The sequence below is a fragment of the Phoca vitulina genome, unplaced genomic scaffold, assembly GCF_004348235.1.
Source record: "Phoca vitulina isolate PV1807 unplaced genomic scaffold, GSC_HSeal_1.0 scaffold23, whole genome shotgun sequence".
NCBI classification, from domain to species: domain Eukaryota; kingdom Metazoa; phylum Chordata; class Mammalia; order Carnivora; family Phocidae; genus Phoca; species Phoca vitulina.
The window spans coordinates 9,033,385-9,060,523 of record NW_022589726.1 but is presented as its reverse complement, the minus strand read 5'-3'; the positions used below and the strand labels follow the sequence as shown (position 1 = coordinate 9,060,523).

Genomic DNA, 27,139 nt, shown 5'->3' with positions numbered 1-27,139 from the left:
TGGATATCTACCAGACCACTCTGAACACCCACGAAACCAGCCTGAGATGTAAGATCTGGATCTCTACAAACAGAATATCGCAGGCGGTTGGTTTCGAGGTAGGAAGCGGGGAGCCGTGATTCTGCGGGCAGATATCGGAGGATAAACGGCAGCGGGAGGGTGCCTGGCCGTGGGGATCCTACACCGCCGGTGAGCGACAGCCTCGCACGCTGCGGACGGGGCACAGACTCGCAGACCGGTAGCGGCGGGGAAAGGACTTTAGGGCAGCCCCCGGGGCGGAAACCCAGAGCGGCGGGGTCACGCGTGCGATCTGGGGGCGGCTGGCGGTTTTAGAAGCACAAAGGGCGGGCGCCTGGGTGGCTCAGATGGTTAAGCGTCTGCCTTCTGCTCAGGTCATGATCCCAGGGTCCTGGGATCGAGTCCCACATCGGGCTCCCTGCTCAGCAGGAAGCCTGCTTCTCCCACTTGCCCTGCTTGTGTTCCTTCTCTCGCTTTGTCTCTCTCTGTCAAATAAATAAATAAAATCTTTAAAAAAAAAAAAAGAAGCACAAAGGGCAGAGATGTGCCCCGACCTGGAGGCAGGACTGGGAGCGCTGCGGAGGGGCGCACAACCCAGGACGCTGCAGTTTATAGCAGCATGGACAGAAATGGAGACGGTGTGGCCTGGAGAGCTCACTGAAGAACAGACTGAGGTCTCTCTGCTCTGAGGCAGAGGGTTGGAAACGGTCTCTTCTGCTCTGACTCGCGGAAGAGACCTGGAAAGCCGCCAGGGAAAGCCACCAGAGAACAAAGGCCCCAAAAACTGATTCCCGCTGAGCCCATCCCCTGCCACAGGGGGGCAGGGCAACTCTGCCCAAACAGGGTTGCCTGAGTAACAGCGCGGCAGGCCCCTCGCCCAGAAGACAGGCTGGGAAAACAAGAGGCCAGCAACCCTAAGGTCCCAAGAAAACAGGTGCATCTTGCTTGGGTTCTGGTCAATAATTTGGACTCTATACATTCCCCTCAAACACCCATCAACAGAATGACTAGGAGGAGGAGCCCCCAAAATAGGAAAGACTCAGAGATTATGACTTATGCTGCAGATTTACAAATGGATGCAGATATAACCAAGATGTCGGAGATGGAATTCAGGCTAGCAATTGTGAAGACAATGGCTAGAATGGAGAAATCAATTAATGTCAACATAGAGTCTCTAAGGGCAGAAATGAAAGCTGAATTGGCAGAACTTAAAAATGCTATCAATGAGATCCAATCCAATCTAGATAATCTAACAGCTAGGGTAACTGAGGCAGAAGAACGAATAATCGACCTGGAAGACAATATAACAGATAAAAAGGGAAAAGAGGAGGCCAGGGAAAAACAACTCAGAATCCACGAAAATAGAATCAGAGAAATAAGTGATACCATGAAGCATTCCAATGTCAGAATAATTGGAATCCCGGAGGGAGTGGAGAGAGAGAGAGGACTAGAAGATGTATTTGAGCAAATCGTAGCTGAGAACTTCCCGAATCTGGGGAATGAAACAAACATTCGCGTCCTAGAGGCAGAGAGGATCCCTCCCAAGATCAAGGAAAACAGGCCAACACCCTGGCATGTAATAGTAAAACTTGCAAATCTTAGAACCAAGGAAACCATCTTAAGGGCAGTTAGGGGGAAGAGATTCCTTACGTACAGAGGGAGGAACATCAGAATAACGTCAGACCTATCCACAGAGACCTGGCAAGCCAGAAAGGCCTGGCAAGACATATTCAGGGTACTAAATGAGAAGAACATGCAGCCAAGAATACTTTATCCGGCAAGGCTTTCATTTAGAATGGATGGAGAGATGCAGAGCTTCCACGACCAGCAGAAACTGAAAGAATATGTGACCACTAAGCCGGCCCTGCAAGAAATATTAAGGGGGGTTCTATAAAAGGAGAAAGACCCCAAGGGTGATATACAACAGAAATTTACAGGGACAATCTATAAAAACAACATCTTCACAGGCAACATGATGACAATTAATTCATATCTTTCAATAATCACTCTCAATGTGAATGGCCTAAATGCTCCCATAAAACGGCACAGGGTTGCAGATTGGATAAAAAGACAGGACCCATCCATATGCTGCCTACAAGAGACTCATTTTGAACCTAAAGATACATCCAGACTGAAAGTGAAGGGATGGAGATCCATCTTCCATGCCAGTGGACCTCAAAAGAAAGCTGGGGTAGCAATTCTTATATCAGACAAATTAGATTTTAAACTAAAGTCTGTAATTAGAGACACAGAAGGATACTATATCATTCTTAAAGGGTCTATCCAACAAGAAGATCTAACAATTGTAAATATCTATGCCCCCAACATGGGAGCAACCATCTACATAAGCCAACTGTTAACCAAAATAAAGAGTCATATTGATAACAATATGTTAATTGTAGGAGACCTCAATACTCCACTCTCAGCAATGGACAGATCATCTAAGCAGAAAATCAACAAGGAAACAAGAGCTTTGAATGATACACTGGATCAGATGGACCTCATAGATAATTACAGAACATTCCACCCTAAAACAACAGAATACTCATTCTTCTCGAGCGCACATGGAACTGTCTCCAGAATAGACCACATACTGGGTCACAAATCAGGTCTCGACCGATACCAAAAGATTGAGATTATTCCCTGAATATTCTCCGACCACAATGCTTTAAAACTGGAACTCAATCACAAGAAAAAACTTGGCAGAAATTCAAACACTTGGAAGCCAAAGACCACTCTGCTCAAGAATGTTTGGGTCAACCAGGAAATCAAAGAAGAACTTAAACAATTCATGGAAATCAATGAGAACGAAAACACATCGGTCCAAAACCTATGGGATACGGCAAAGGCGGTCCTAAGGGGGAAATACATAGCCATCCAAGCCTCACTCAAAAAAATAGAAAAATCCCCAATTCACCAACTAACTCTACACCTTAAAGAACTAGAGAAAACACAACAAACAATGCCTAAGCCACGCATTAGAAGAGAAATAATTAAAATTAAAGCAGAGATCAATGAATTAGAAACCAGAAACACAGTAGATCAGATCAACGAAACTAGAAGTTGGTTCTTTGAAAGAATTAATAAGATCGATAAACCACTGGCCAGACTTATCCAAAAGAAAAGAGAAAGGACCCAAATTAATAAAATTATGAATGAAAGGGGAGAGATCATGACTAACACCAAGGAAATAGAAACAATTATTAGAAATTATTATCAACAACTATATGCCAATAAACTGAGCAATCTGGATGAAATGGAGGCCTTCCTGGAAACCTATAAGCTGCCAAGACTGAAACAGGAAGAAATTGACAACCTGAATAGGCCAATAACCAGTAATGAGATTGAAGCAGTGATCAAAAACCTCCCAAAAAACGAGAGTCCAGGGCCTGATGGATTCCCTGGGGAATTCTACCAAACATTCAATGAAGAAATAATACCTATTCTACTGAAGCTGTTTCAAAAAATAGAAACAGAAGGAAAACTTCCATACTCATTCTATGAGGCCAGCATTACTTTAATCCCCAAACCAGGCAAAGACCCCATCAAAAAGGAGAATTTCAGACCGATATCCCTGATGAATATGGATCCCAAAATCTTCAACAAAATCCTAGCTAATAGGATCCAACAATACATTAAAAGGATCATCTACCACGACCAAGTGGGATTTATCCCCGGGATGCAATGGTGGTTCAACATTCGCAAATCAATCAATGTGATAGAACACATTAATAAGAGGAGGGAGAAGAACCATATGGTCCTCTCAATTGATGCAGAAAAAGCATTTGACAAAATACAACATCCTTTCCCGATTAAAACTCTTCAGAGTATAGGGATAGAGGGAACATTCCTCAAGTTCATAAAGTCCATCTATGAAAAACCCACAGCGAATATCATCCTCAATGGGGAAAAGCTGAGAGCCTTTCCCTTAAGATCAGGAACACGTCAAGGATGCCCACTCTCACCACTATTGTTCAACATAGTACTAGAAGTCCTAGCAACAGCAATCAGACAACAAGAAGAAATAAAAGGTATTCAAATTGGCAAAGAAGAAGTCAAACTCTTTTCGCAGACGACATGATACTTTATGTGGAAAACCCAAAAGACTCCACCCCCAAATTACTAGAACTCATCCAGCAATTCAGTAATGTGGCAGGATACAAAATCAAGCAACAGAAATCAGTTGCTTTCTTATAGACTAACAACGCAACTGTAGAAAGAGAAATTAGAGAAACGATTCCATTTACAGTAGCACCAAAAACCATAAGATACCTCGGAATAAACCTAACCAAAGAGGTAAAGGATCTATACTCTAGGAACTACAGAACACTCATGAAAGAAATTGAAGAAGACGTAAAAAGATGGAAAAACATTCCATGCTCATGGATCGGAAGAATAAACATTGTTAAAATGCCTATGTTACCCAGAGCAATCTATACCTTCAATGCCATCCCGATCAAAATTCCAATGACATTTTTCAAAGTGCTGGAACAAACAATCCTAAAATTTGTATGGAATCAGAAAAGACCCTGAATCGCCAAGGAAATGTTGAAAAAGAAAAACAAAGCTGGGGACATCACGTTGCCCGATTTCAAGCTATATTACAAAGCAGTGATCACCAAGACAGCATGGTACTGGCACAAAGACATATAGACCAATGGAACAGAATAGAGAACCCAGATATGGACCCTCAACTCTATGGTCAAATAATCTTTGACAAAGCAGGAAAAAATATGCAATGGAAAAAAGACAGTCTCTTCAATAAATGGTGCTGGGAAAATTGGACAGCCACATGCAGAAGAATGAAACTCGACCATTCTCTAACACCATTCACAAAGATAAACTCAAAGTGGATGAAAGACCTCAATGTGAGACAGGAATCCATCAAAATCCTAGAGGAGAACATAGGCAGTAACCTCTTTGACATCGGCCACAGCAACTTCTTTCAAGATACATCTCCAAAAGCTAGTGAAACAAAACAAAAGTTTTGGGACTTCATCAAGATAAAAAGCTTCTGCACAGCAAAGGAAATAGTCAACAAAACAAAGAGGCAACCCACAGAATGGGAGAAGATATTTGCAAATGACACTACAGATAAAGGGCTGGTATCCCAGATCTATAAAGAACTTCTCAAACTCAACACCCAAAAAACATATAATCAAGTCAAAAAGTGGGCAGAAGATACGAAAAGACACTTCTCTGAAGAAGACATACAAATGGCTAACAGACACATGAAAAAATGTTCATCGTCATTAGCCATCAGGGAAATTCAAATCAAAACCACATTGAGATACCACCTTACACCAGTTAGAATGGCAAAAATGGACAGGGAAAGAAACAACAAATGTTGGAGAGGTTGTGGAGAAAGGAGAACCCTCTTACACTGTTGGTAGGAATGCAAGTTGGTACAGCCACTTTGGAAAACAGTGTGGAGGTTCCTCAAAAATTTAAAAATAGAGCTACCCTATGACCCAGCAATTGCACTACTGGGTATTTACCCCAAAGACACAGATGTAGTGAAAAGAAGGGCCATATGCACCCCAATGTTCATAGCAGCAATGTCTGCAATAGCCAAACTGTGGAAAGAGCCGAGATGCCCTTCAACAGATGAATGGATAAAGCAGATGTGGTCCATATATACAATGGAATATTACTCAGCCATCAGAAAGGATGAATACCCAACTTTTACATCAACGTGGATGGGACTGGAGGAGATTATGCTAAGTGAAATAAGTCAAGCAGAGAAAGTCAATTACCATATGGTTTCACTTATTTGTGGAGCATAAGGAATAGCATGGAGGACACAAGGAGAAGGAAGGGAAAAATGGAGTGGGGGGAATTGGAGGGAGAGATGAACCATGACAGAGTATGGACTCTGAGAAACAAACAGGGTTTTAGAGGGGAGAGGGGAGGGCGGAGGGGGGATGGGTTAGCCCGGTGATGGGTATTAAGGAGGGCACGTACTGCATGGAGCACTGGGTGTTATACGAAAACAATGGATCATGGATCACCACATCAAAAACTAATGCTGTATTGTATGGTGACTAACATAACATAATAAAATTTAAAAAAAAAAATCCCTTTATTTTAATCTTAGCCCATCCTAACCACACCTAAAATTCCCTTCCAAAGATTTCACTTCACAAACCTTTTACAACTTTCCTTTGCATTCAGATTTTGTCTCAAGTCATTTCTTTCCAAACAACCAGTCTCATTTAGGACGAAATTACTTTCTCTTACCTTCAACAAAAATGCATTCCCCTTCCTTATATCTTTCTTACATATCTCCTACTTTTCTAAATAGAGTTGCCAAATTTTGTACTCTTAGAAATCTTAGTCTCCAGTGAAGACTAAGTAGTAACCAATGTGAACCAACTGTAGCTATAGTTACTACTAAGTAGTAACCAACTGTCACACCAGAATTCTTTAGATGACAAATTTATGAACTGGTTAAGCACAAAGCATGTTTACCAGCAGATTTAAATATCCTTAGTTTCTTTGCAATAAGTAGTCAAAAAGCACAAACCTACATCCAGTAATCAACGATTTAGCACCTTATCCTATTTGGAAAAGACCTAGATGTCCAATGAATTTAATCCCAAAGACTTTGAAAGCTATTTTAACAATTTCCTATGAAAACTTTGATGGGACAATTAGCCATGACTTTTGTCATCTTTTTGCTAACAAATTGCAACAGAAATGACACGAGCTTATTTGACCTTCAGCAAACCCTGGCAGAATAAAAGTTTCACATTTAATGCTGATAACTTTAAAGACATGTCTATCTTAATTAAACCAACAAACTTAACTTAGTTTAAATACCAAGTTATGTTCCACCTGGGTCTACTTTTAAAAGTCAATCAGTTTGTTCCCCAGTGTCAATTTTTACCTGAGACACTGGTGGGGAAATCTGAAGGGAACAGTTGTATGTAGGCCGCACCCAAGGTACAGAAACAGGAGGGGGTGGGGCAGACAGAAGAGGCAAAGTGCTGCCAGAAAACAGAAAAAGGGTTCCCAGTTCTAAAGCTCATCCACTTGGACAGATGACTAAACGCCACGTTTTTCCACCAACAAGTGGGAATAGGCAGTCCATATCAGGCCGGAGCAGACAGGGAATTTCCCCAAAACAAAGGGAGTTTCGGCAGCTGCTTGGAAATACTCCTTAAAGTCCCCATCGTGAGGTAGACTAACCACAGTTGGCTCCAATTATAGCCGTTAACCTGGGAAATGAGTGAAGGAGAAGCCCCCACATCTATTAGGAGAAACAGTGAGAGTGAGAGTCAGCATCCCCTTTGCTAGGGATGGTCTGTGTTTCTTCCAGCACCCTGGATTTATTTGGAGGAGACCTATTTAGACAATTATGCAATATGTTAGGAGGGAGTTTACTGGTATGGTTACCACCAAACACGTTCTGCAAGAGGCCCTTAGGTCTGGGTCCTGATTGAGAGCCCTGAAAGCCTGGATGGATCTAGGGTGCCTCTGTCTATTCACCCTGTTTCCTGCAGAAGAGACCCAATAGATCCCACTGTGGCCACGCAGTGAGTGTTACAGGAGCTCAGGCCTTTCCTAAATTTGCAATCCAAATTGTTTCCAGTGGGTTGAATGGCATCCCAAGGGAGAGTCCTTGGGAACTGAAGAGACCATGCCTTGCCACGAACGTCATGCCTTATTTTACCTTGCCTTGAAGAACCTGCCATTTTTTTTTTTTTTTTTTAAAGATTTTATTTATTTATTTATTTGAGAGAGAGAATGAGGAAGAGAGCACATGAGAGGGGAGCGGGTCAGAGGGAGAAGCAGACTCCCTGCCGAGCAGGGAGCCCGATGCGGGACTCGATCCGGGGACTCCAGGATCATGACCTGAGCCGAAGGCAGTCGCTTAACCAACTGAGCCACCCAGGCGCCCAAGAACCTGCCATTTTTAACCCATGGAAAACACTGGAAAGTTTTACAAGGGGAAATTACCCAAATTTGCAGTACCCAATCCAGAGGAGTCCCTGCGGAGAATGGTTTGTTTCCCATCTCGAGATCCTGGTAGGAGTGACCCCGTACCTGTTATAGAGAGGTGACTATGAAGGCATCCCTACATATCAGCTCTCCCCTGTGAACCAAGGCGTCCCATGGTTTCCTACCCACGGTGAAAGAGTGGCCTAACATCTTCGGTTGAGGAGGGCTCAGGCTGGCAGGAATAGCCACTCTTACCTGTCCGTCACCTGATCCTCCTTTTCTCCTCTGGATTCCTCCCCCCACCAAATCTGGCCCAATCATAAAGGCTTAGCCAGGTTAACAGTTTAAACTTTGATTCAATTATATTCTCACGTCTTACCCCTGGGTGCTTTTTCTGTCCATGTTGAGGGGTGCAGACCCTGTTAAGGGGTGCAGACCCTGAGATTTAGCATCATCATAATTTCATATTTCTGTTGTTGGAACAAGGAAGCTTCAACTATATGACCCACTTAAGTCCCAGCCACTAATGCAACCAGTCAAAGTATTGGCTGGGGGTCTGTAATTCCCTCCTTAGTGCCCAGGAAACATTGGGTTCCCTCCACCTCCCCCATTCTCTTATGGGTTCATCAAACAGTCATAATCTCAGTTGCAAAGCCTATGACAATATTGTAGATAGAACAAACTCTTACAAAAACATTTAATTCAACTTGGACTTGAATTACAAAGACAAAGTGTTAGACTAAGGAAAGTGGTTTCTCTCTCTCTCTTTTTGCATTTAAAATTTTTTTAAAATCTTTTGTAAAGCCCACGGCTTGTTTGTGAAGCATGAGAGAACCACCCAGGAGCTAAGCAAGGCTAATTTACACATCCATGGGAGGTAAAAAGTTTTCTGACTGGGAAGCTTCTCTGCTGTCAGGCAAGGAGACTTGAGACTTGGTCCAAACAATATGCTGTCAGTGCCTGAACGAAGAAAAGAAAGTTCTTAAATGGGACACAGCTGAACTCAATCCTATGCTAGCAATTTATTTTAGGCATGGTGTTAATCTGAAAAGAAAATTTTTGCATTTACTCCAGAGACATCATTAGGAAATTCAAAAGCCACAGTTTCCATTTAACCCCAAAGCATGAAAAGATATAGATAGATAGATAGATAGATAGATAGATAGATAGATAGATAGATAGATAGATGATAGATAGATGATAGATAGATGGATGGGGTCTGTGAGTTCAAGCCCCATGTTGGGGGTAGAGTTACTATTTTTTTTTTTAAGATTTTATTTATTATCTGAGAGCATGCAAGCACATGAGTGGGGGCAGAGGGAGAGGGAGAAATAGACTCCTCACCGAGCAGAGAGCCTGAATCAGGGCTCAATCTCAGGACCCGGAGATCATGACCTGAACTGAAGGCAGACGCTTAACCCACTGAGCCACCCAGGCACCCTATTTTTTTTTTTTAAGATTTACCCATTTATTTATTTTATTTTAGAGGGGGGAGAGGGGCAGAGGGAGAAGGAGAGAGAATCCCAAGCAGAATCCCTGCTGAGCATGGAGCCCAGTGCAGGCCAATCCCATAACCCGGAGATCACAACCTGAGCCGATCAAGAGTCAGACACTTGACGGACTGAGCCACCCTAGCACCCTGGGGGTAGAGTTTACTTTAAACAAAAAATTAAAATGTTCTAACTTTATGTCTTAAAATAAGCTTTGTAGCTTATTTTTTTATTAAATATTTTATTTATTTATTTGACAGAGAGAGAATGAGCACAAGTAGGGGGAGCGGCAGGCAGAGGGAGAGGGAGAAGCAGCTCCCTGCTGAGCAAGGAGCCCCATACGGGGCTGATCCAAGGACCCTGGGATCATGACCTGAGCCGAAGGCAGACGCTCAACTGACTGAGCTACCCAGGCTCCCCTTTAGTAGCTTATTTTAAATGAGCTTAAGTTTTTTTAAATAGCTTAAAATAAGCTAAATAATATGAGTTAAATTTTATTTTGTAAATGAATATTTAGCTTATTTAATTTATTTAATTTAATTTAAAACTTATTTAATAAATAAGTTTGCTCATTGTGTCATATAGCATTGAATTTATGTTTTTAGGACATATGTTGAAAGAAGTGCTTTTACCCAGACACCTTCTAGCACAGGTAATAATATCTGAATATCCACATGAAAATAATTTTAGAACTCCAAATCAGGACACAGGACAGATTTTTTTCTATGCTTGCTGACATAACAAAGTCTTATATAACAATTAAATCAAACTATTTATATATATTTGATAAATCACCTCTTTTAAATATAATTGCATGAAATTACTATTGACCCAGTGCTGTACTTATACTTCAATACTAATATAAATGGTACTTTTAGCTTGTCTTTTCTCAATGGAAACTGAGGCTGGCAAGTTAGAGTTATTTGCAGATGGCCTCCTAAGTTCTTCCTCCCAGTCAATATTATAAAAACTCTAAGAGCATTCATAAGTTGTAGCACTTTCTAATGCCTGACCTGACTTTCCCTGCCTCTGAGAAAGGTGTCTACTATATAACCAACCTTACTGGTAGTTTGGAGCCATGTGGTATACCAACTGTAAATTTTGGTCCTTGGGGAAAAAATCTTTAAAAAAAAAAATACAGGGGCGCCTGGGTGGCTCAGTCGTTAAGCGTCTGCCTTCGGCTCAGGTCATGATCCCAGGGTCCTGGGATCGAGCCCCGCATCGGGCTCCCTGCTCCATGGGAAGCCTGCTTCTCCCTCTCCCACTCCCCCTGCTTGTGTTCCCTCTCTCGCTGTGTCTCTCTCTGTCAAATAAATAAATAAAATCTTTAAAAAAAAAAAAAAAAATACAGAAAAACCCCACCAAAACCATACTGGCTGACCAGCGAGGTGCACCTTTTCTCAATCTATGAAGTTAAAAAGGTAGGTAGCTGTGCAGAAAAAGGGTTACCTCAACAGGTCTGGGTTGCTCCTACCTTGTACCACCAAAAAAAGGCCTATCTTCAGGACTAGCCCTTGCCTGATCTTAGGAGATAACCAATGAGCCTTAGAATATTCTGACAGCCTGATACGAGTGTGTATGTCTGAGACCTTGGGCCATGCTGTACCAGTTTGAACAGATAAATTTATTCTGACAATGTCATCTATGGTAAACACCTGTTTTACCGGGGGTGAGGGTAAGGAGGTGGAAGGGGGGCTGGAGTCTGAGTAGCTGAGGTCAGTTATGTAGGCTCCTATGCATTCATGACTGTCTCCAATACAAACTCTGGACACCAAGGCTCAGAGTAATACTTTGGTAATAGTTTGCATATGTTGTAACACATTGCTGGGAAATTAAGTACACCCGGGTGCCTGGGTGGCTCAGTCGGTTAAGCGTCTGCCTTTGGCTCAGGTCATGATCCCGGGGGTCCTGGGATCAAGCCCCGCGTCAGGCTCCTTGCTCTGTGGGGAGCCTGCTTCTCCCTCTCCTCCCCATTTGTGCTCTCTCTCATTATCTCTGTCTCTCTCTCTCAAATAAATAAATAAAATCTAAAATGAAAAAAATTTAAAAAAAAAGAAAAAAATTAAGTACACCCAAGATACTCACTGGGAGAGGACACCTGGAAGTGTGCACTTAGGTTCTCCTGGATTTTATCTCATGCACCTTTTCCCTTTGTTTAATATTATCTGTATTGTCTCATTATAATCAACCATTTGAATCCTATGAGTCCTTCTAGTGAATCATCAAGCATGAGGGTAGTCTTGGGGACCCCCTACATAGTAGGATAATCTGACGCAGGCATAAGGTCATTGGCTGCTTAGAGTACTGGTTCTGCCTCCTTTAGACACTGCAGTTTTGCCCTTTCCCCAGGCGAAGAGTCAGAGGGGGCCAGCCCACCTTCCCATTCTTCCTCTTCAAAGGATTCATAAGGATTCTGATCCCTGTGGCCAGATCCTCTCCAGAGTGAAGATGGGGAAGAGGAAGAATTCAATGTTCAAACAGTGTCACATAGAACAAAATAAAAGCTAACATTTATTGAGCACTTACTATGTGTTCTTTTAAGTGCTTTATACATATTATCTCACTGAATCCTCAGACAACCCCGTATATCGGTAAAATTATTCCTGTTTACAAGGAATTCAAGGAACTTGAGGCTCAGAGAGTTAAGGGACTTGCTCAAGGTTCCACTGCTAATATGTGACCAGATTCAAAATGAAGCCTGTGCTCCTAACTTATACAAAATGACACACAAAGTATGAAACATACATACATCAGGAAACTAACTATACCATGGGTCAAAAAATAAAATTGTTTCTATTGTGAGATAAGACAATGTTACCATGAGGTGGATTTTTGTATTCTCACTGTGAGACATTAAGGAGAAGGCTCTACTTACAAACATGATTCCTATCATGACAGATGTCCCACAACCCTCAAAATTTCCAAATTTCCTAATTACTGAATTGACCCATTTTGCTCAGGTGGCTCTCATTTTTCATGCATTTTAGTGAATTGTCCACCTACAGAGTTCCTACCAAAAGCCTGACATCAAAGAAGGATTAAAACATGAAAGAGAATCTCAGACTAAGAAAGCCTAAAAAATGAATTTATCATAAAATAATGTACAAAGATCAGGATTAAAATCACTTAAAAGCCAGATTTCTGAGTGGAAGGTACTAAAGTGTCCTAAAGGAAAGCCATCAGGCAGACAGCAATCTAGTATAAATTATTCTAATTAAATTCTTATGGAACAACTCGTTATTTTGTGCCCTAATTGTTAAGGATATCATGACCAAACTAGATAATCATAGTCAACATCCTGACAGAAATTTGGAATGTTGGAGAAACAATATGAATTAATAGTCAGGAAATCTGATTTTGAATGTGGCTTTCCCTATTAACTGTCAGTGTGACTTTGGTCAAGTTACTTAAGCTCTTTTGGCTTTGATTTCCTCACTTGTAGAATGTGGAATCAGTTTAAGGTCTCTTTCAGCATATATATATATATATATATATATATATACACACACATATAGATATATAGATATATAAACATATCTGTATTTTTTTTAAAGATTTATTTATTTATTTATTTATTTGAGAGAGAGCAAGCATGAGTTGAGGGGAGGGGCTGAGGAGAGGGAGAAGCAGATGCCCCACTGAGCAGGGAGCCCAACTCGGGGCTCAATCCCTGGGATCATGACCTGAGCCAAAGGCAGACCCTTAACCGACTGAGCCACCCCAGCACACCAATATAGATATTTTTAAATACAAAGCTATATTATAACTTTACAATATTAAAACTTAATATTGACTGGCTCAGTCAGAAGAGCATGTAACTCTTGATCTCAGGGCCATGAGTTCCAGCCCCATGCTGGGTATAGAGATTACTAAAAAAAAAAAAAAAAAAAGTTTTTTAATTAAAAAAAGTAAAACTTAACTTTGTCAAAAACTATATTTCAGGAAATATATTTACATGATTAGGAAGAACCAGATGGGCTGCTTTGCAAAGATGCAGCCAAAGAGCATCTTCAGAGTCCTGTTTTGGAGGAGAGTATATTTATGTAAATATGTAATCTACCTATGCATTTTGTTAAGAACATTCCTTATGGGGGCACCTAGGTGGCTCAGTTGGTTAAGCATCTGCCTTTGGCTCAGGTCATGATCCCAGGGTCCTGGGATTGAGCCCCATGTCGGGCTCTCTGGTCAGCGAGGAGTCTGCCTCTCCCTCTGATCCTCCTCCCTGCTTGTGATCTCTTTCTGTCTGCCTCAAATAAATAAATAAAATCTTTTTAAAAAAAGAGCATTTCTTATGAAGAATTCAGTATCTATATCCCAAAGAATCTATACTCTGTAAAGGGTATTAGTACTATCAGACCTACAAGAAATACTAAATGGAATTCTTTGAGCTGAAATGAAAGGACACTAGACAGTAAATTACACCCACATGGAGAAATAAAGAGCACTGATAAAGATAACTACACAGGTAAAAATAAAAGACAGTTCAATGTATTTTTTGTGTAACTCTTTTTTCTCCTATTTAGTTTAAAAGATACTTGCATAAAGCTATAATTTATAAATCTGTGTTGATGGGTACATAATGTAGAAACTGTAATGTGTATGATAATAACAGCGCAAAGGAGCAGGGAGGGAACAGACATATTTTTATATACTATTAAGTTGGTGATAATCTGAACTAGATTGTTACAAAGTAGAATGTTAATTGTAATCCCCAGGGCAAACATTAATTTAAAAACTCCAAAACACATAGTAAAAGAAATCATGAGAGAATTCAAAGTGTATACTAGAAAGTACCTATTTGACACAAAGGAAGGCAGTAATGGGGGAATAGGGGGAAAACGGACATATGAAAATAAATAGCAATATGATAGATGTAAACTCTACCTTATCAGTAATTATAATACTGTAAATGGATTAAACACTCCAATTAAAGTCAGAGAATAAAAGGATAGATTTTTAAAATATGATTTAACTGATTATTCACTTTGTACTATTACAAGAGACCCACTTTAGGTTCAAAAACACAGTAAAAGTAAAGTAAAGGGATAGAAAAGATACACCATGCAAACAGTAACCAAAAGAGGGCTGAAATGGTGATTGTACCAAGAGACAAAATAAGACTCGATGCAAAAAAAATTTTACTAGAGGGGCACTTGGCTGTCTCAGTGGGTAGAGCATGCAGATCTTGATCTTGGGTTTGTGAGTTCGAGCCCCACATTGAATGTAGAGATTACTTAAAAATAAAATCTTTTTTTTTAAGATTTCATTTATTTATTTGACAGAGAGAGCGAGAGAGCACAAGCAGGGGGAGCAGTAGAGGGAGAGGGAGAAGCAAGCTCCCCACCAAGCAGGGAGCCCAATGCCGGGCTCGATCCCAGGACCCTGGGATCATGACCTGAGCCAAAGGCAGACACTTAACCATCTGAGCCACCCAGACACCCCAAAAATAAAATCTTTAAAAAAAGAAAGAAAGAAAGAAAATTTCCCTAAAAAGTTAGCAAAAGAGAGATGAAAAACAAATGCAATGTATGCTTCTTGATTGGATCCTAGTTTGAACAAACTACTTGTGAAAGACAGCTAGAAACAGAAAAGCTATGTGGTTTTCACTAAAACAGGGCTCTACTTAGTTCCACTGATTTGGGTTTAATCATATTATAGAAAGCTGATCAAGCACATGCTATTCTCTCCTTTTGGAATACACTTGTCCTATATTCTGCTTAGAAATTTCTATTCTTCCTTCAAGACCAAGCTCAGGTTACTTTTTTGGTGAACCTTTACGTATTACCCCTCTTTCCTCAGCACCCCCTCCTCCACCAAAATAAAAGAGTATATCACTTCCTCTTCTGGGTTCCCACAATAGTCTGTTTATTATATCTGTTCTCACATTTCATTATAATTATCTGCTTATAACTGCTTATAACTGTTTTTCTTCTTTCCCATCTGCTTGCCTTCCTCTCTAAATTATGAGTTACTCAAAAGCAGGTAACCATTTTTTATTCACTTATATATCTGTAGTCTCTGGTAATTCAAAACATGGGTAGAAATGTAACATATAAAATCTAACATCCATTCAATAGAACTGTACAGTGTAGAAAGGAGAAAAACATAAACCAGAGGAAAAGTTGAAAAGGAAAAAATGAAGGCCTACATCATATACTGGGCCACAGTTTCAAGATCACTTTACTTAACGGGACATTAGGTAGTAGAAGTAAGACCCCAAAAGAGCTAAATCATGAGATATCTTTCAACTTCCATGGTTCTTTCTAGACCTAACTTCCTCTCTGACAGCAAGCTCTCACTCTCCAGTGTCCAACAAAGAGAGGAAAGCAAGTAATAAAGTAATTCACTCAGATTTCAATTTAATGAATTACCTGTTCCAAGAGTTTTTCAGAGCAAATCTGAAGGAGGACCGGTGGTAAATCCAAAGGATTCAAACTACTAATGAGATAGCTAATCAATATATGGAGATCTCTTGAATGGATTTCCCTCAAATTAAACTACATTAGCAATTATCTATGTCACACTGTACATAAGCGTATTCCTAAATAGAAGCTATTTTTACATTTAGCATTTGGCAAATCCTTCCTCTGCCATAATTAAAAAACTCATTGTAGCCTCCACCAGGTGGTTTTTTTCCCATTATACTCTACCTGGGCTTTAGTGTACTAATCCCTAAGGAAGTCTGAGTAGATGAGCTTTTTTTGGAACCTGTGAATATTGCTGACAAAAATTATCCACACACATATTCCAAAAAGAATTACCAGTTTGGAGAATTGAGCACTACCCCCATAATACTGGAGACTCCCTAGACTATTTCAGTGTTAGGATTGAAAAATCATGCCTCTGGGACAAGAGCCACAGCTAAGACTAAAAGAAAAGAAGCTTTCAAGGCTTGGCCCTGTGGAAAGGATGCTACATCCCATCTGCATCTTTCCAACCAAACCTGTCCTTGAACATCATCAGAAACAGCAATGATACTAGTCTGAGCTCTGAAGGACAACAATCTTGAGTACAGAGAGGTGGTATGGGGAATGAAAAAGGTATTTTATTTAAAATGTCATTCTTTCCTTCCTGACAGCCAACGCTCAGGAACCATGTAATCTGCATACTGTTGAGGTAACCATGTTGTCTCTATCGCAAAACCTAAAAACATCTAAAGAAACTTGGAATTTGGAATTTGGAAACCAGGAATTTGTAGAAGATCAGTTGTTGGTATGTGCATAATGGTTAAAGAATGCTGGCTGTAAGGTCAAAAACCTGAGTTTATATTCCAGCTCAGATGTTTTCTGAATATGACCTTGTGCAAGTATTTCCCCTTTTTCTGCCTCAGTTTTGTCATCTGTAAAAAAAAAAAAAAAAGACAGTATCACCTTCCTTATAGCGTTAGTAAGATTATATGAGATCTAAAGTATGTGACACGAGGCTAGCTCATAGTATATACCCAATAGATATCCATTACAATTAATGACCTTTGATGGTTCATAAGAACCTCAGTAATGCAATACTGAGCCAGATTCATGGCCTACTCAGCATGGTATTTGTCTCTGATGCTGGCAGCAAGGGGCGTTTTGGGAGAGAAGAGAATGCTCTTTTTTGTTATTTCAAATGAATACGGCTTTATCTGAAAATATCTTTAAGTTCTTTGACTACCTCTAAGAATAATGTATCATTCATGAATGTTATCTACATCATTTTTGACATATTTATATTGGCAACTGGTACTGATTTCTCTTACTTTTATCAAAATACTATTTTTAAAATGCAAAGAGATATCCCTTATTTTTTGTTTTTTAATTGAAGTATAGTTGACACTCCTTATTTCTTGTTTTCTAATTTTTTTAAGATTTTTTATGTATTTGAGAGAGAGAGAGAGAGAGAGAGAGAGAGAATGAGCAGGGGAGGGGCAGAAGGAGAGGGAGAAGCAGACTTTCCGCTGAGCAGGAAGCCTGATGCAGGGCTCCATCCCAGGATCCTGAGATCATGACCTGAGCTGAAATCAAGTCAGACGCCTAACCGACTGAGCCACCCAGGCACCTCCCTGTTTTCTATATTTTGTGAACAATTCTGTATTTATCTTATCCCTTAGTCTTGATTTCATAGTCTTGGTTCAGATTTTTTTCTATCAGCTTTAATTTCAGAGAATAAAAGCACCCTAAGCTTTTAGCAGTTGATTATCTAGTTTCTAATTTATCTAGTTCAATACATCATGGATATTTTAGAGTTCCTACTGCCAAAGTGCAAAATTGAAACATGCAAAATGTAAGATGGAGTTTCTGTTTTCAAAAAGCGTAGAGTCTTCTGGATATTCAGTCAATGAAAACTTTTTTTTTTTTTTTAATTAATGACCTGCTATGACTGATGCAGCTATATCTAGAAAGTCAAAGCATTGGCTCTGGAGCCAAACTACTAGGGTTCAAATTCTGGTTGTGCCACTTAGAGGATGACCTTGGGCAAGTTGCTTAAGTTCTCTGTACTTCAGGTTTTTTATCTGTTAGCTGAGCTAACAGTATTACCTGGGGTTGTTGTAAGGATAAAGAAGTTGTTCCAAGTTAAGCACTTAGAACAGAGGCTGAGTGGCAAATAGTAAGCACTCAATAATTTGAGGTAGACACTAGAGCTGTTCACAAATATTCCTGTTCTCTCTTGCAGACATGTGGGATGCATACATAGTAGGATCACATTCCCCCCCTTTTTTAATTTATTTTTTATTTTTTTTAAAGATTTTATTTATTTCTTTATTTACTTGAGAGAGCGAGCGAGCACAAGCAGGGGGACAGGCAGAGGGATAGGGAGAAGCAGGCTTCCCGCTGAGCAGGGAGCCCGATGCGGGACTCGATCCCAGGACCCTGGGATCATGACCTGAGCCGAAGACAGACACTTAACCGACTGAGCCACCCAGACGCCCCGCCCCTTTTTTTTAAGATTTATTTATTTGAGAGAGAGGCAGGAGAGAGGGGGACGGGGCCGGGGGAGAGGGAGAAGCAGGCTCCCTGCTGAATGGGGAGCCCAACACGGGGCTTGATCTCAGGACCCTGGGATCATGATCTGAGGGGAAGGCAGATGCTTAACTGACTGAGCCACCCAGGCACCCCTTTTCTCCCCCTTTTAAGTTAGACATGGGCCATGTGCCTGACTCTGGCCAATGAAAGGTGAGAAGTGACATGTGTCATTTCCGCGTAGAACCTTAAAAATCAGTACATAATCAGGGCATCTGGGTGGCTTAGTCAGTTAAGTGTGGTTAAGTGTCTGACTCAGTCTCAGCTCAGGTCTTGATCTCAGGGTCATGAATTCAAGCCCCACGTTGGGCTCTGCTGTGTGTGGAGCCCACTTAAAATCAGTACATAGGGGCGCCTGGGTGGCTCAGTTGGTTAAGCGACTGCCTTCGGCTCAGGTCATGATCCTGGAGTCCCTGGATCGAGTCCCGCATCGGGCTCCCTGCTCGGCAGGGAGTCTGCTTCTCCCTCTGACCCTCCCCCCTCTCATGTGCTTGCTCTCTCTCATTCTCTCTCTCTCAAATAAATAAATAAAAAATCTTTAAAAAAAAAAATAAATAAATAAAATCAGTACATAATTTGCCAAGTTAATTTCCCTCTGCTGTGGTGATTAAACAAGCATGTGCTGAGATGGTGCCCCTGATACTAAGATGTGTAACTAAGTATCACGTATCTTGTGACTAAAATGAACAGAGCCTCTTGCTAATCTACAAGAGACCAGTAACTTGAATGAGCCAGACTTTATGTTGTGTTAAAGAAGTAAGACTTTGGGGTTGTTAGGGGCGCCTGGGTGGCTCAGTTGTTAAGCATCTGCCTTCGGCTCAGGTCATGATCCCAGGGTCCTGGGATCAAGCCCCACATCGGGCTCCCTGCTCAGCAGGAAGCCTGCTACTTCCTCTCCCACTCCCCCTGCTTGTGTTCCTGCTCTCGCTATCTCTCTGTCAAATAAATAAATAAATAAAATCTTAGGGAAAAAAAAAAAAAAGACTTTGGGGTTGTTTGTTAGTGCAGCTTAACCTAAGCTATCTTGACCAGTACACTATCGTTCCGGGCATGGGGATACATCAGTGAATCAAACTGACAAAATGCACACCCTCGTGGAGTCTCTCAGAACTCGAATACAATATCCAAACTATTCTATGCAAACAAACTATTAAGAATCCAAAATGACTGGGGCACCTGGGTGGTTCAGTTGGTTAAGCGTCTGCCTTTGGCTCTGGTCATGATCCCAGGGCCCTGGGATGGAGCCCCGCATGGGGCTCCCTGCTCAGCAGGGAGTCTGCTTCTCCCTCTGCCTGCCGCTCCCCCTGCTCATGCTCTCTCTCTCTCTCTGACGTATAAAAAAATAAAATAAAATAAAGATTAATAAAAAGAAACCAAAATGATGGATAAAAGATTACTACCTCTTTCTTCCTTCCACAGTGAGAGTTTTGAAAGGCTGCCAATGAACCAAAATAGAAAAAAACATGCTAGAGAAGAAAAGAAGCATCCATAATACGGTCTCATCTTACCTAACTCTCACTACCAAAATGCAGGACTCAGGTCAACAACACAGGAATCATCTCATACAAGCACAAAAGAAGCATGAAAAATACTGACCCTGAGCATTAGGTGAGAATTTACTCTCATCTCCCACTGCTATGTGATCAAGTGTCAAGTCTCCAGGGTCCCTCAACACTTGGAATAAGGAAAGAGGATCTCTCCCTCTGAGAGGTAAACTATGTGATGTATCTGAACATCCGTTTATTCCTTTATTCATTCTTCCAATTGACAACTAGTTATTGACCATCTACTATGTGTCAGGCAATATGATGCACAGTGACCCAGGGATGTAAAGACAGACATGATCTCATGGAGCTTACATTTACTATGAGAGATACACAATAATAAGTCATTAAACAGATCAATCTTATAATGCCAATACTGATAAGTGTTTTGAAGCCAACAGATGTGATGAGTGTGACACAGGAATGATACTTTAGATTGGGGGGTCATATGAGGCATCCCTGTGGAGGTGGTGCTGAATTTGGAAACATGACTGATAAAAAGGAATCAGCCCTCTGAAGATCTGGAGGAAGAGTGTTCCAGATAGGATGGCAAGTACAAAGGCCCTGAGGCAGGAAAGAAGAGCATAAAGAGCTCTGGGAAAAGTGGGAGAGAAGTCAGAGATAAAGGGGTTTTCATGGAGGCTCTTATAGGCAATAAGGAATTTGGAAGTTAATGGAGATTTTGATACAGAAGAGTGATATAACTTAATTTACAATTTATGTTTAAAAAGATCATCCCAACTGCTTGATGGAGGAATAAGTTTAGAGGCAATTTCAATAGTCTAGATAAGGGATTGAATAAGTGACATAAGTAAAAGGAGTAAGAAAGATCATGGCTGGATATATTTTGGATGAGGAGTGACGAGGTTCCGAACACACTCCCCCAAAATATAGCACCTTGGTATACTGAATATTTTGAGCTGAAAGAATTTGAGAAAACAGCAGATGCAGGAATCTCTGACCTTTCTCCACCCTGCTCCCTTGAAGCAGGTCCTAAGACCCCCATGGGAGAGGTGCCCTCCCTATACCCAAGCCAAGGACAGTAAAAGGAATCCAAATGAACAGCCCTTGCTAGTTTTCCCTAGTTTATTATCCTTAGTCATACCCCCTTTTTAGTACTATCCCATTTTTCCATGACTCTATATTCTTCATGAAGCCTAATATTAAACACAGAGATTTACCTGTTTCTTCAAGTCTTCATTTCCTTATAAAGGTTTCCATGTCATGTAAAATTTATATTAAATAAATTTGTAGGCTTTTTTCCTGTTAATCTGTCTTTGTCAGTTTCATTTTCAGACCCAGCCAGGGACCCTGAGAGGGTCAAGGGGAAACTTTTTCCTCCTCTACACAAATCAAGGGGTACACTGATTGTTGGATGTGGGGAGTGAGAAAATTAAGGCTGATGGAAGATGATGTTATTTCCTAAAGTAAGGAAAGCTAAGGAAAAGGAACAGATTTGGCAGTGAAGATCAGGAATTCTGTTTTTGGACATATTAAACTTGAGAAACCTACTGGGCGATTTTCAAGAAGAATAAATGAGATAATGTATTTAAAACACCTAGTATATAATCAGTGCTCAAAAAAAGTTATTTTCTTTCCAAATTTACTAAATCTCCTAAATTCAAGTGCCCTGATATGAAAAGAGAAGATAATATCTATATTACAGATTCATAGTGAGCCTTAATAGGCTTAATATGTGTGAATAAAGGTTATCAATAATAACGTGTATGTAGCTCTTACCATGTGCCAAGTACTGTTTTAAGTGTGTTACATTTATTAATGAATTTAATCCTCCCCAAAACTCTAAGGAAGGTGCTGTTATCTCCATTTTACAAAATGAGGAATGAAGGCACAGACTAGAAGGTAAATAACTGCACCAAGTCTACACAGGTAGAGAGCAAAAACTGAATAAAAATGTATTATTAAAAAATGTATTATTAAATGTCCAATGTATATTGCAGATAATAAATTTAGAAACAGAAGAAATGTTGAGTATTTAACAAATAGTTATTGACCATCTCATCTGTGCCAGGCAATGTTCTAGGAACCAGGGATACAGCAATGAACAAAACTGACTGAAAGTCCTGCCTCATGGTCTAGCCAAGAAAAAACTCAGAGAAAGAATGATGGGCTTAGGGGCGCCTGGGTGGCTCAGATGGTTAAGCGTCTGCCTTCGGCTCGGGTCATGATCCCAGGGTCCTGGGATCGAGCCCCATGTCGGGCTCCTGGCTCGGTGGAGAGCCTGCTTCTTCCTCTCCCTCTGCCTTTCCCCCTGCTTGTGCTCTCTCTGTCTCTCTGTATCTCTGTGTCTCAAGTGAATAAATAAAATCTTAAAAAAAAAAAAAAGAATGATGGGCTTAGCCAAAAACGTGTTGGCTCTGAATACAGCAGTGGGGAAAGCGGGGATCAGTTGGCAAACTCTTGCAGCCCCTTCAACACACAGCCTGTGACCTGTTTCTGTTCAAGCCAAGATGTTTTTACTTTTTTTTTTTTAAGTAAACCCTGCGCCTATTGTGGGGTTCAAACTCACAACCCCGAGATCAAGAATGACGTTCTCCTGACTGAGCTAGCCAGGTGCCCCTGTTTTGAATGTTTTAAGAGGAGAGAGAGGAAGAGAGGAAGAGGAGGATTATAAATATGAGGATCTGAATAACCTTGAAGGAGGAGGACATGTTCACCATGAGCAACAGGCCAGGTTGTAAAAGGTGCCTTTGTTGCCTGTTCAGGAAGCCGCATGGAGCCTGGGATGGCTGGAGAGCCCATACTCACTGGGAGGAGTAGTAAAAAGACAAGGACAAAGACCGGCAAGAGGTTAAGAGGTGAAGGCTGCTGGATTTGACAGATTTGTTTTTCTCTGTAGATGATGGGATGGCATTGAAGGAGAGTGAATTCCTAGGAAATTCACTTCTGGATAGTTGCTTCTCACACTTAAAAAATATGTGTTTAATCTTAGAAGAGTTTAAAGAAATGTTTTGATGCCCACAACAAGAGCAGAATTCTTCCAAAAGTGACTCTTAAAGAAAATGTCAGCCTTTTTATAAAAGCTCTGCCCAAGCAACCTTAGAAACTCTTTCTTTTAGGAGATGAACCATATCAAACACTTACAGAGATCTCTCAGTGCACTTTAAGCTCATCTTTGCTGGAAGGGAAATCTCATTTTTATTCAATGCAAGCTCTGGCCTAATTTTTTTGTTGCTGTTACCTTCATTTTTTTTTCCTTAGGGGAGAGAATGGAATTTTATTTGTATATTTGCAAATTATATTCTGAAGTGTAACTGCAAAACGTGTCTCGAAATAAATAAGGAATCTGGTCGAACATGGAACCGGGAGGGCTGGGGCCCAGAGGTATAAAGGACTGGTTTGCTTAGGGACTTTATTACCATGACGGCTAGAACAAAGGCAGGATGGGAACCTGAACCGGCTGAAAGTTAAATAACAAGACAGACGTGTACAGTAAAATGAGAAAAACTTTGAGAATGGAAAAGGATGTCTAAAGAGTTGACCTTAGAAAGAGGAGAGCACCCTAAAAAAAAGGAGAGTAAACAGTTTATCTTTCAAGGAAGGAGGAACCGGTTCTAAAAAACAAAGCTGCCTGGCACTGAAATCATGTAATTGAAGTGACTGAGTTAGCATGGATAAGTGACTATATGACATATAACACAAGAAATCAGGAAAATTCTCCACAGAGAATTATTTTATAAAACCTCAGAAAAAGAGATTGTTAAGGCATTTGTACTCAGTCTGATTATATTTATTTCTCACTGAAACAATATTTTTAAAAAATGATTACCAATTTTTTTTAAAGATTTCTTTAATTATTGGGGGGGGAAGGGGCAGAGAGAAAGAGTCTCAAGCAGACTATCTACTGAGTGGGGAGCCCAACTCGGGTCTCAGTCTCACAACCCTGAGATCATGACCTGAGCCGAAATCAAGAGTCTGATGCTTAACCGGCTGAGCCGCCCAGGCACCCCATCCTATTAATGTTATTGAAAATGGGTAATCATTGGGATGCCTGGGTGGCTCAGTCGGTTAAGCATCAGACTCTTGGTTTTGGCTCAGGTCACGGTCTCGGGGTTGTGAGATTGAGACCCGAGTTGGGCTCCTTGCTGGGCGTGGAGCCTCCTTAAGATTCTCTCTCTCCCTCTCCCTCTGTCCCTCCTCACCCTTCCCACTCCCCCGCACGCATGCTCGCTCTCGCTCTCTCCCTCAATAAACAAACAACATTAATAGAAAACATTTCTATTCATTTGCTGTTGTAACATATTACCACATAATCTGTGGCATTAAGCAACACAAATTTATTCTCTTACAGTTCTGGAGGTCAGAAGTCCAAAATGGGTCTCACTGGGCTAAAATCAAGGTGTCAGGAGGAGTGCATTCCTTCTGGAGGCTCTAGGAGAAAACCTGTTTCCTTGCCTTTTCCAGCTTCTAGAGGCTGTCCACATTCCTTGGCTTCTGGCCCCTTCCACCTTCAGAACTAAGTCTTGTGCTGCAGCACTCTGCCTCCCTTTTCCACTTTGGAGGATTTTGTGATTACATTGGACCCACCCAGATAATCCAAAATAATCTCCCTCTTTTACTTATTTTGGCTTCTTTCTTTTCCTTTTTTGGGTTTCTTTATTTATTGGACACTTTGTTTTTTTTTAATCTCCCTGTTTTAAAATCAGCTGATTAGCAAGCAATCTTAATTGCATCTGCAACTTTAATTCCTCTTTGCCGTGTAATGTAACGTATTCACAGGTTCCAGGGATATCTTTGGGGGGCCGTTATTCTGCCTGCCACAACTATATTGTGCAAGATGGACATTTAATCTATCAACAGTGCTGAAATCTTAGATTTGTTCAGCACCTTTACACAGTCTTCTATATGCCCGAAAGGTAAATTTTGTACATAAAGAAGTCCAAATGAATTGGTACACCTTTTGGGAGGATTTTTGGCTTGAAGGCCTAGGAAACTTTACACACTTTTCATATTCTGACAGCTCAAAAAGAAAGATATATAACAACCATTGGAATAAATATACTGTGTCTTGTCGGGGAGAGTAACAATATCGTAAAATTATTACATTTTGTCAAAACAATAAATGTTTACACCGCAGACAGTAGAAAAAGCTAAGCATGTAATGTTTTAAAAGCATTTGATAAAGGAAATTAACTGTTTTAAATTTTATTTCAAGAGAATGAAAATAGTGGTAGTGAGGAAAAAGGCAGTTTGCTTCCAACTCTTACTCTAAAACAAAAAACATAAAACAAAACAAAAAAAAACCCCACAAATAAATTTGCGTAGTGATATTAGCTGACAGAGGTATTTTAAGGAGAAAAAATAAAAGCACTTTTTTCACTAAATTGTATCCTTTTCTTACAGATGTGTTCCAAGCAAGCTATGCTTCTCTGGGCAAAACAGCCCCACCAAGTCTTGTCAACTTCTCCTTTGGGAGATGCAGAGACTGGGGGGAGGGGCGGGGGAGACGGGGGATGAGGCTAGACACCTGTCCCTAGTGGAAAAAGGAACACACCTGGAGAGCAACTCAGACAAAGGGAGCCAAGGGGGAAAAAACAGTAATTGGAGAGGAGACTGCTTCCAATCTGTTGCTGGGTTTATAAGGTAAATCTATTCCTGGAGGAAAGGGATACAGCAGCCGCACACTAAAAACTGGGACAAGGCGTGTCTATGCCAAACTGTATCTTCTTCAAGAAGTTTTGAAGCCCAGTTTGGATCAAGTGACCTGCCTGAGATTGCCAGGTGTCCTGTGCACATCTCATTCATTCATTCATTCATTCACTCACTTATTCATATTGAGCACCTAACAAGCTCTAAGCACTGTTGATAAAAAAGTAAACAAGGCGTAATAGTACTTAGCACACTGCATTTATTTGCATTGGTTTTGGCTTTTTCTCTCCCACAGCAGCTTCTAGGAAGGGGCCCTATTTCATTTTTGCATCCTCAGTGCCTAGAACAAGTGCCTGGAACAGGTTAGGTGCTTAATGAACGAAAAACTGACTTTAAAGCATACTTTTCATAGGGGGCTATGTTCTCAAACCTGTAGCCCTATTTAGGGGGGACAAGGGATGACCGGTACACATGACGAGAACGGGCAAGGCATCTTTAATCGGAGTACACACAGCAATCCACAGTTTTCCTGTGGCTTCTAGTCCTCAAGTAAGTTAAAGTACGGGAGTCCAGGGAGGGATGGGGAAGGTCTGCCGCCTCCTCCCTCTTCCCGCATGCGGAGGGCTGGAATTGGGGGACCCACGAAGGGAGTTCTCGCGAGCCCGCCTGTCCGCCCGCGCTCCTCACCAGGTCAATGGCCACGACGTCCCGCAGCGCCACGGCTCGCCGTATGGACTTGGGCGGGTTCTCGGTCAGGTAGATGAGCCGATCGCTGAGCACCACGTACTTGAAGGTGTGCTTCTCCGAGTCGGACACCACGATGCACGGCTCGTAGGCGCGGACGGCGTCGTAGACCTCGGGCGGCAGCTGCCTCCGCAGGAACGCGTCCAGACGGCTATTCGTGTGCGCAGGGAAGCCAGACCTTGCGGGGCCGGCCATGCGCGGCGCCCGCGCCCGGAGCGAGTGCCGGGAGTGGGGTGGCGGACGCCTCTGCCCGGCCCCGCCTCCGCGCCGCCTGCCGTGGAACCCGCGCGCGCCACAAAGCCGCCAGCCCCGCCGCCACCACCTTCCCCGGGCGCAGGGAGCAGGGCCCCCAACTTCGGTGCCGGTCCAACGATGGACGGGGCCAGAGGCTGGTCTTTCGGTAAATCATCATCAAGCATCCCATGGGCTGCGGGGCGGATATTTAGGGGCTCTCTTCGTCCTCTGCTCACAGCAGCCCCAACACCCCCGCCCGCCTCAGCTATTGAGGACCATGCCATTTCTAACAGACAGTATTGATGAGGGAATCCACAATTTCAAACTGGTTTTCTGTTAGAAACGAGATGAAATTTACCCATTTATTTTTTTTTAAGATTTTTATTTATTCATTTGAGACAGAGATACAGAGAGAGAGAGCATGAGCAGGGGGAGAGGCAGAGGGAGAGGCAGAAGAAGGTTCCCCGCCGAGCCAGGAGCCCGACGTGGGGCTCAATCCCAGGACCCTGGGATCATGACCTGAGCTGAAGACAGACGCTTAACCATCCGAGCCACCCAG

The 27,139-nt window shown here is 41.6% G+C and overlaps 1 protein-coding gene and 1 long non-coding RNA gene across 3 annotated transcripts in view; one reads left to right on the top strand and one right to left on the bottom strand.

The window, feature by feature from the left end:
• CUNH12orf56 (chromosome unknown C12orf56 homolog) overlaps positions 1 to 26,990 on the bottom strand; it is a 97,121-nt gene extending 70,131 nt beyond the window's left edge. The window contains exon 1 of the mRNA XM_032420212.1: positions 26,290 to 26,990. Coding sequence (XP_032276103.1) covers positions 26,290 to 26,541 — 252 coding nt within the window. The 5' untranslated portion in view covers positions 26,542 to 26,990. The remainder of the gene's footprint in view (positions 1 to 26,289) is intronic.
• LOC116642140 lies at positions 61 to 26,370 on the top strand. 2 transcript variants are annotated; one of them, XR_004301315.1, is made up of 4 exons: positions 61 to 98; positions 16,531 to 16,664; positions 19,868 to 20,158; positions 25,357 to 26,294. It is a non-coding gene; the product is annotated as an uncharacterized LOC116642140 (long non-coding RNA). The 2 variants fall into 2 exon arrangements; XR_004301314.1 differs by lacking the exon at positions 61 to 98 and having other exon boundaries at positions 14,916 to 16,664; positions 25,357 to 26,370.
• Positions 26,991 to 27,139: the final 149 nt, after the last annotated feature.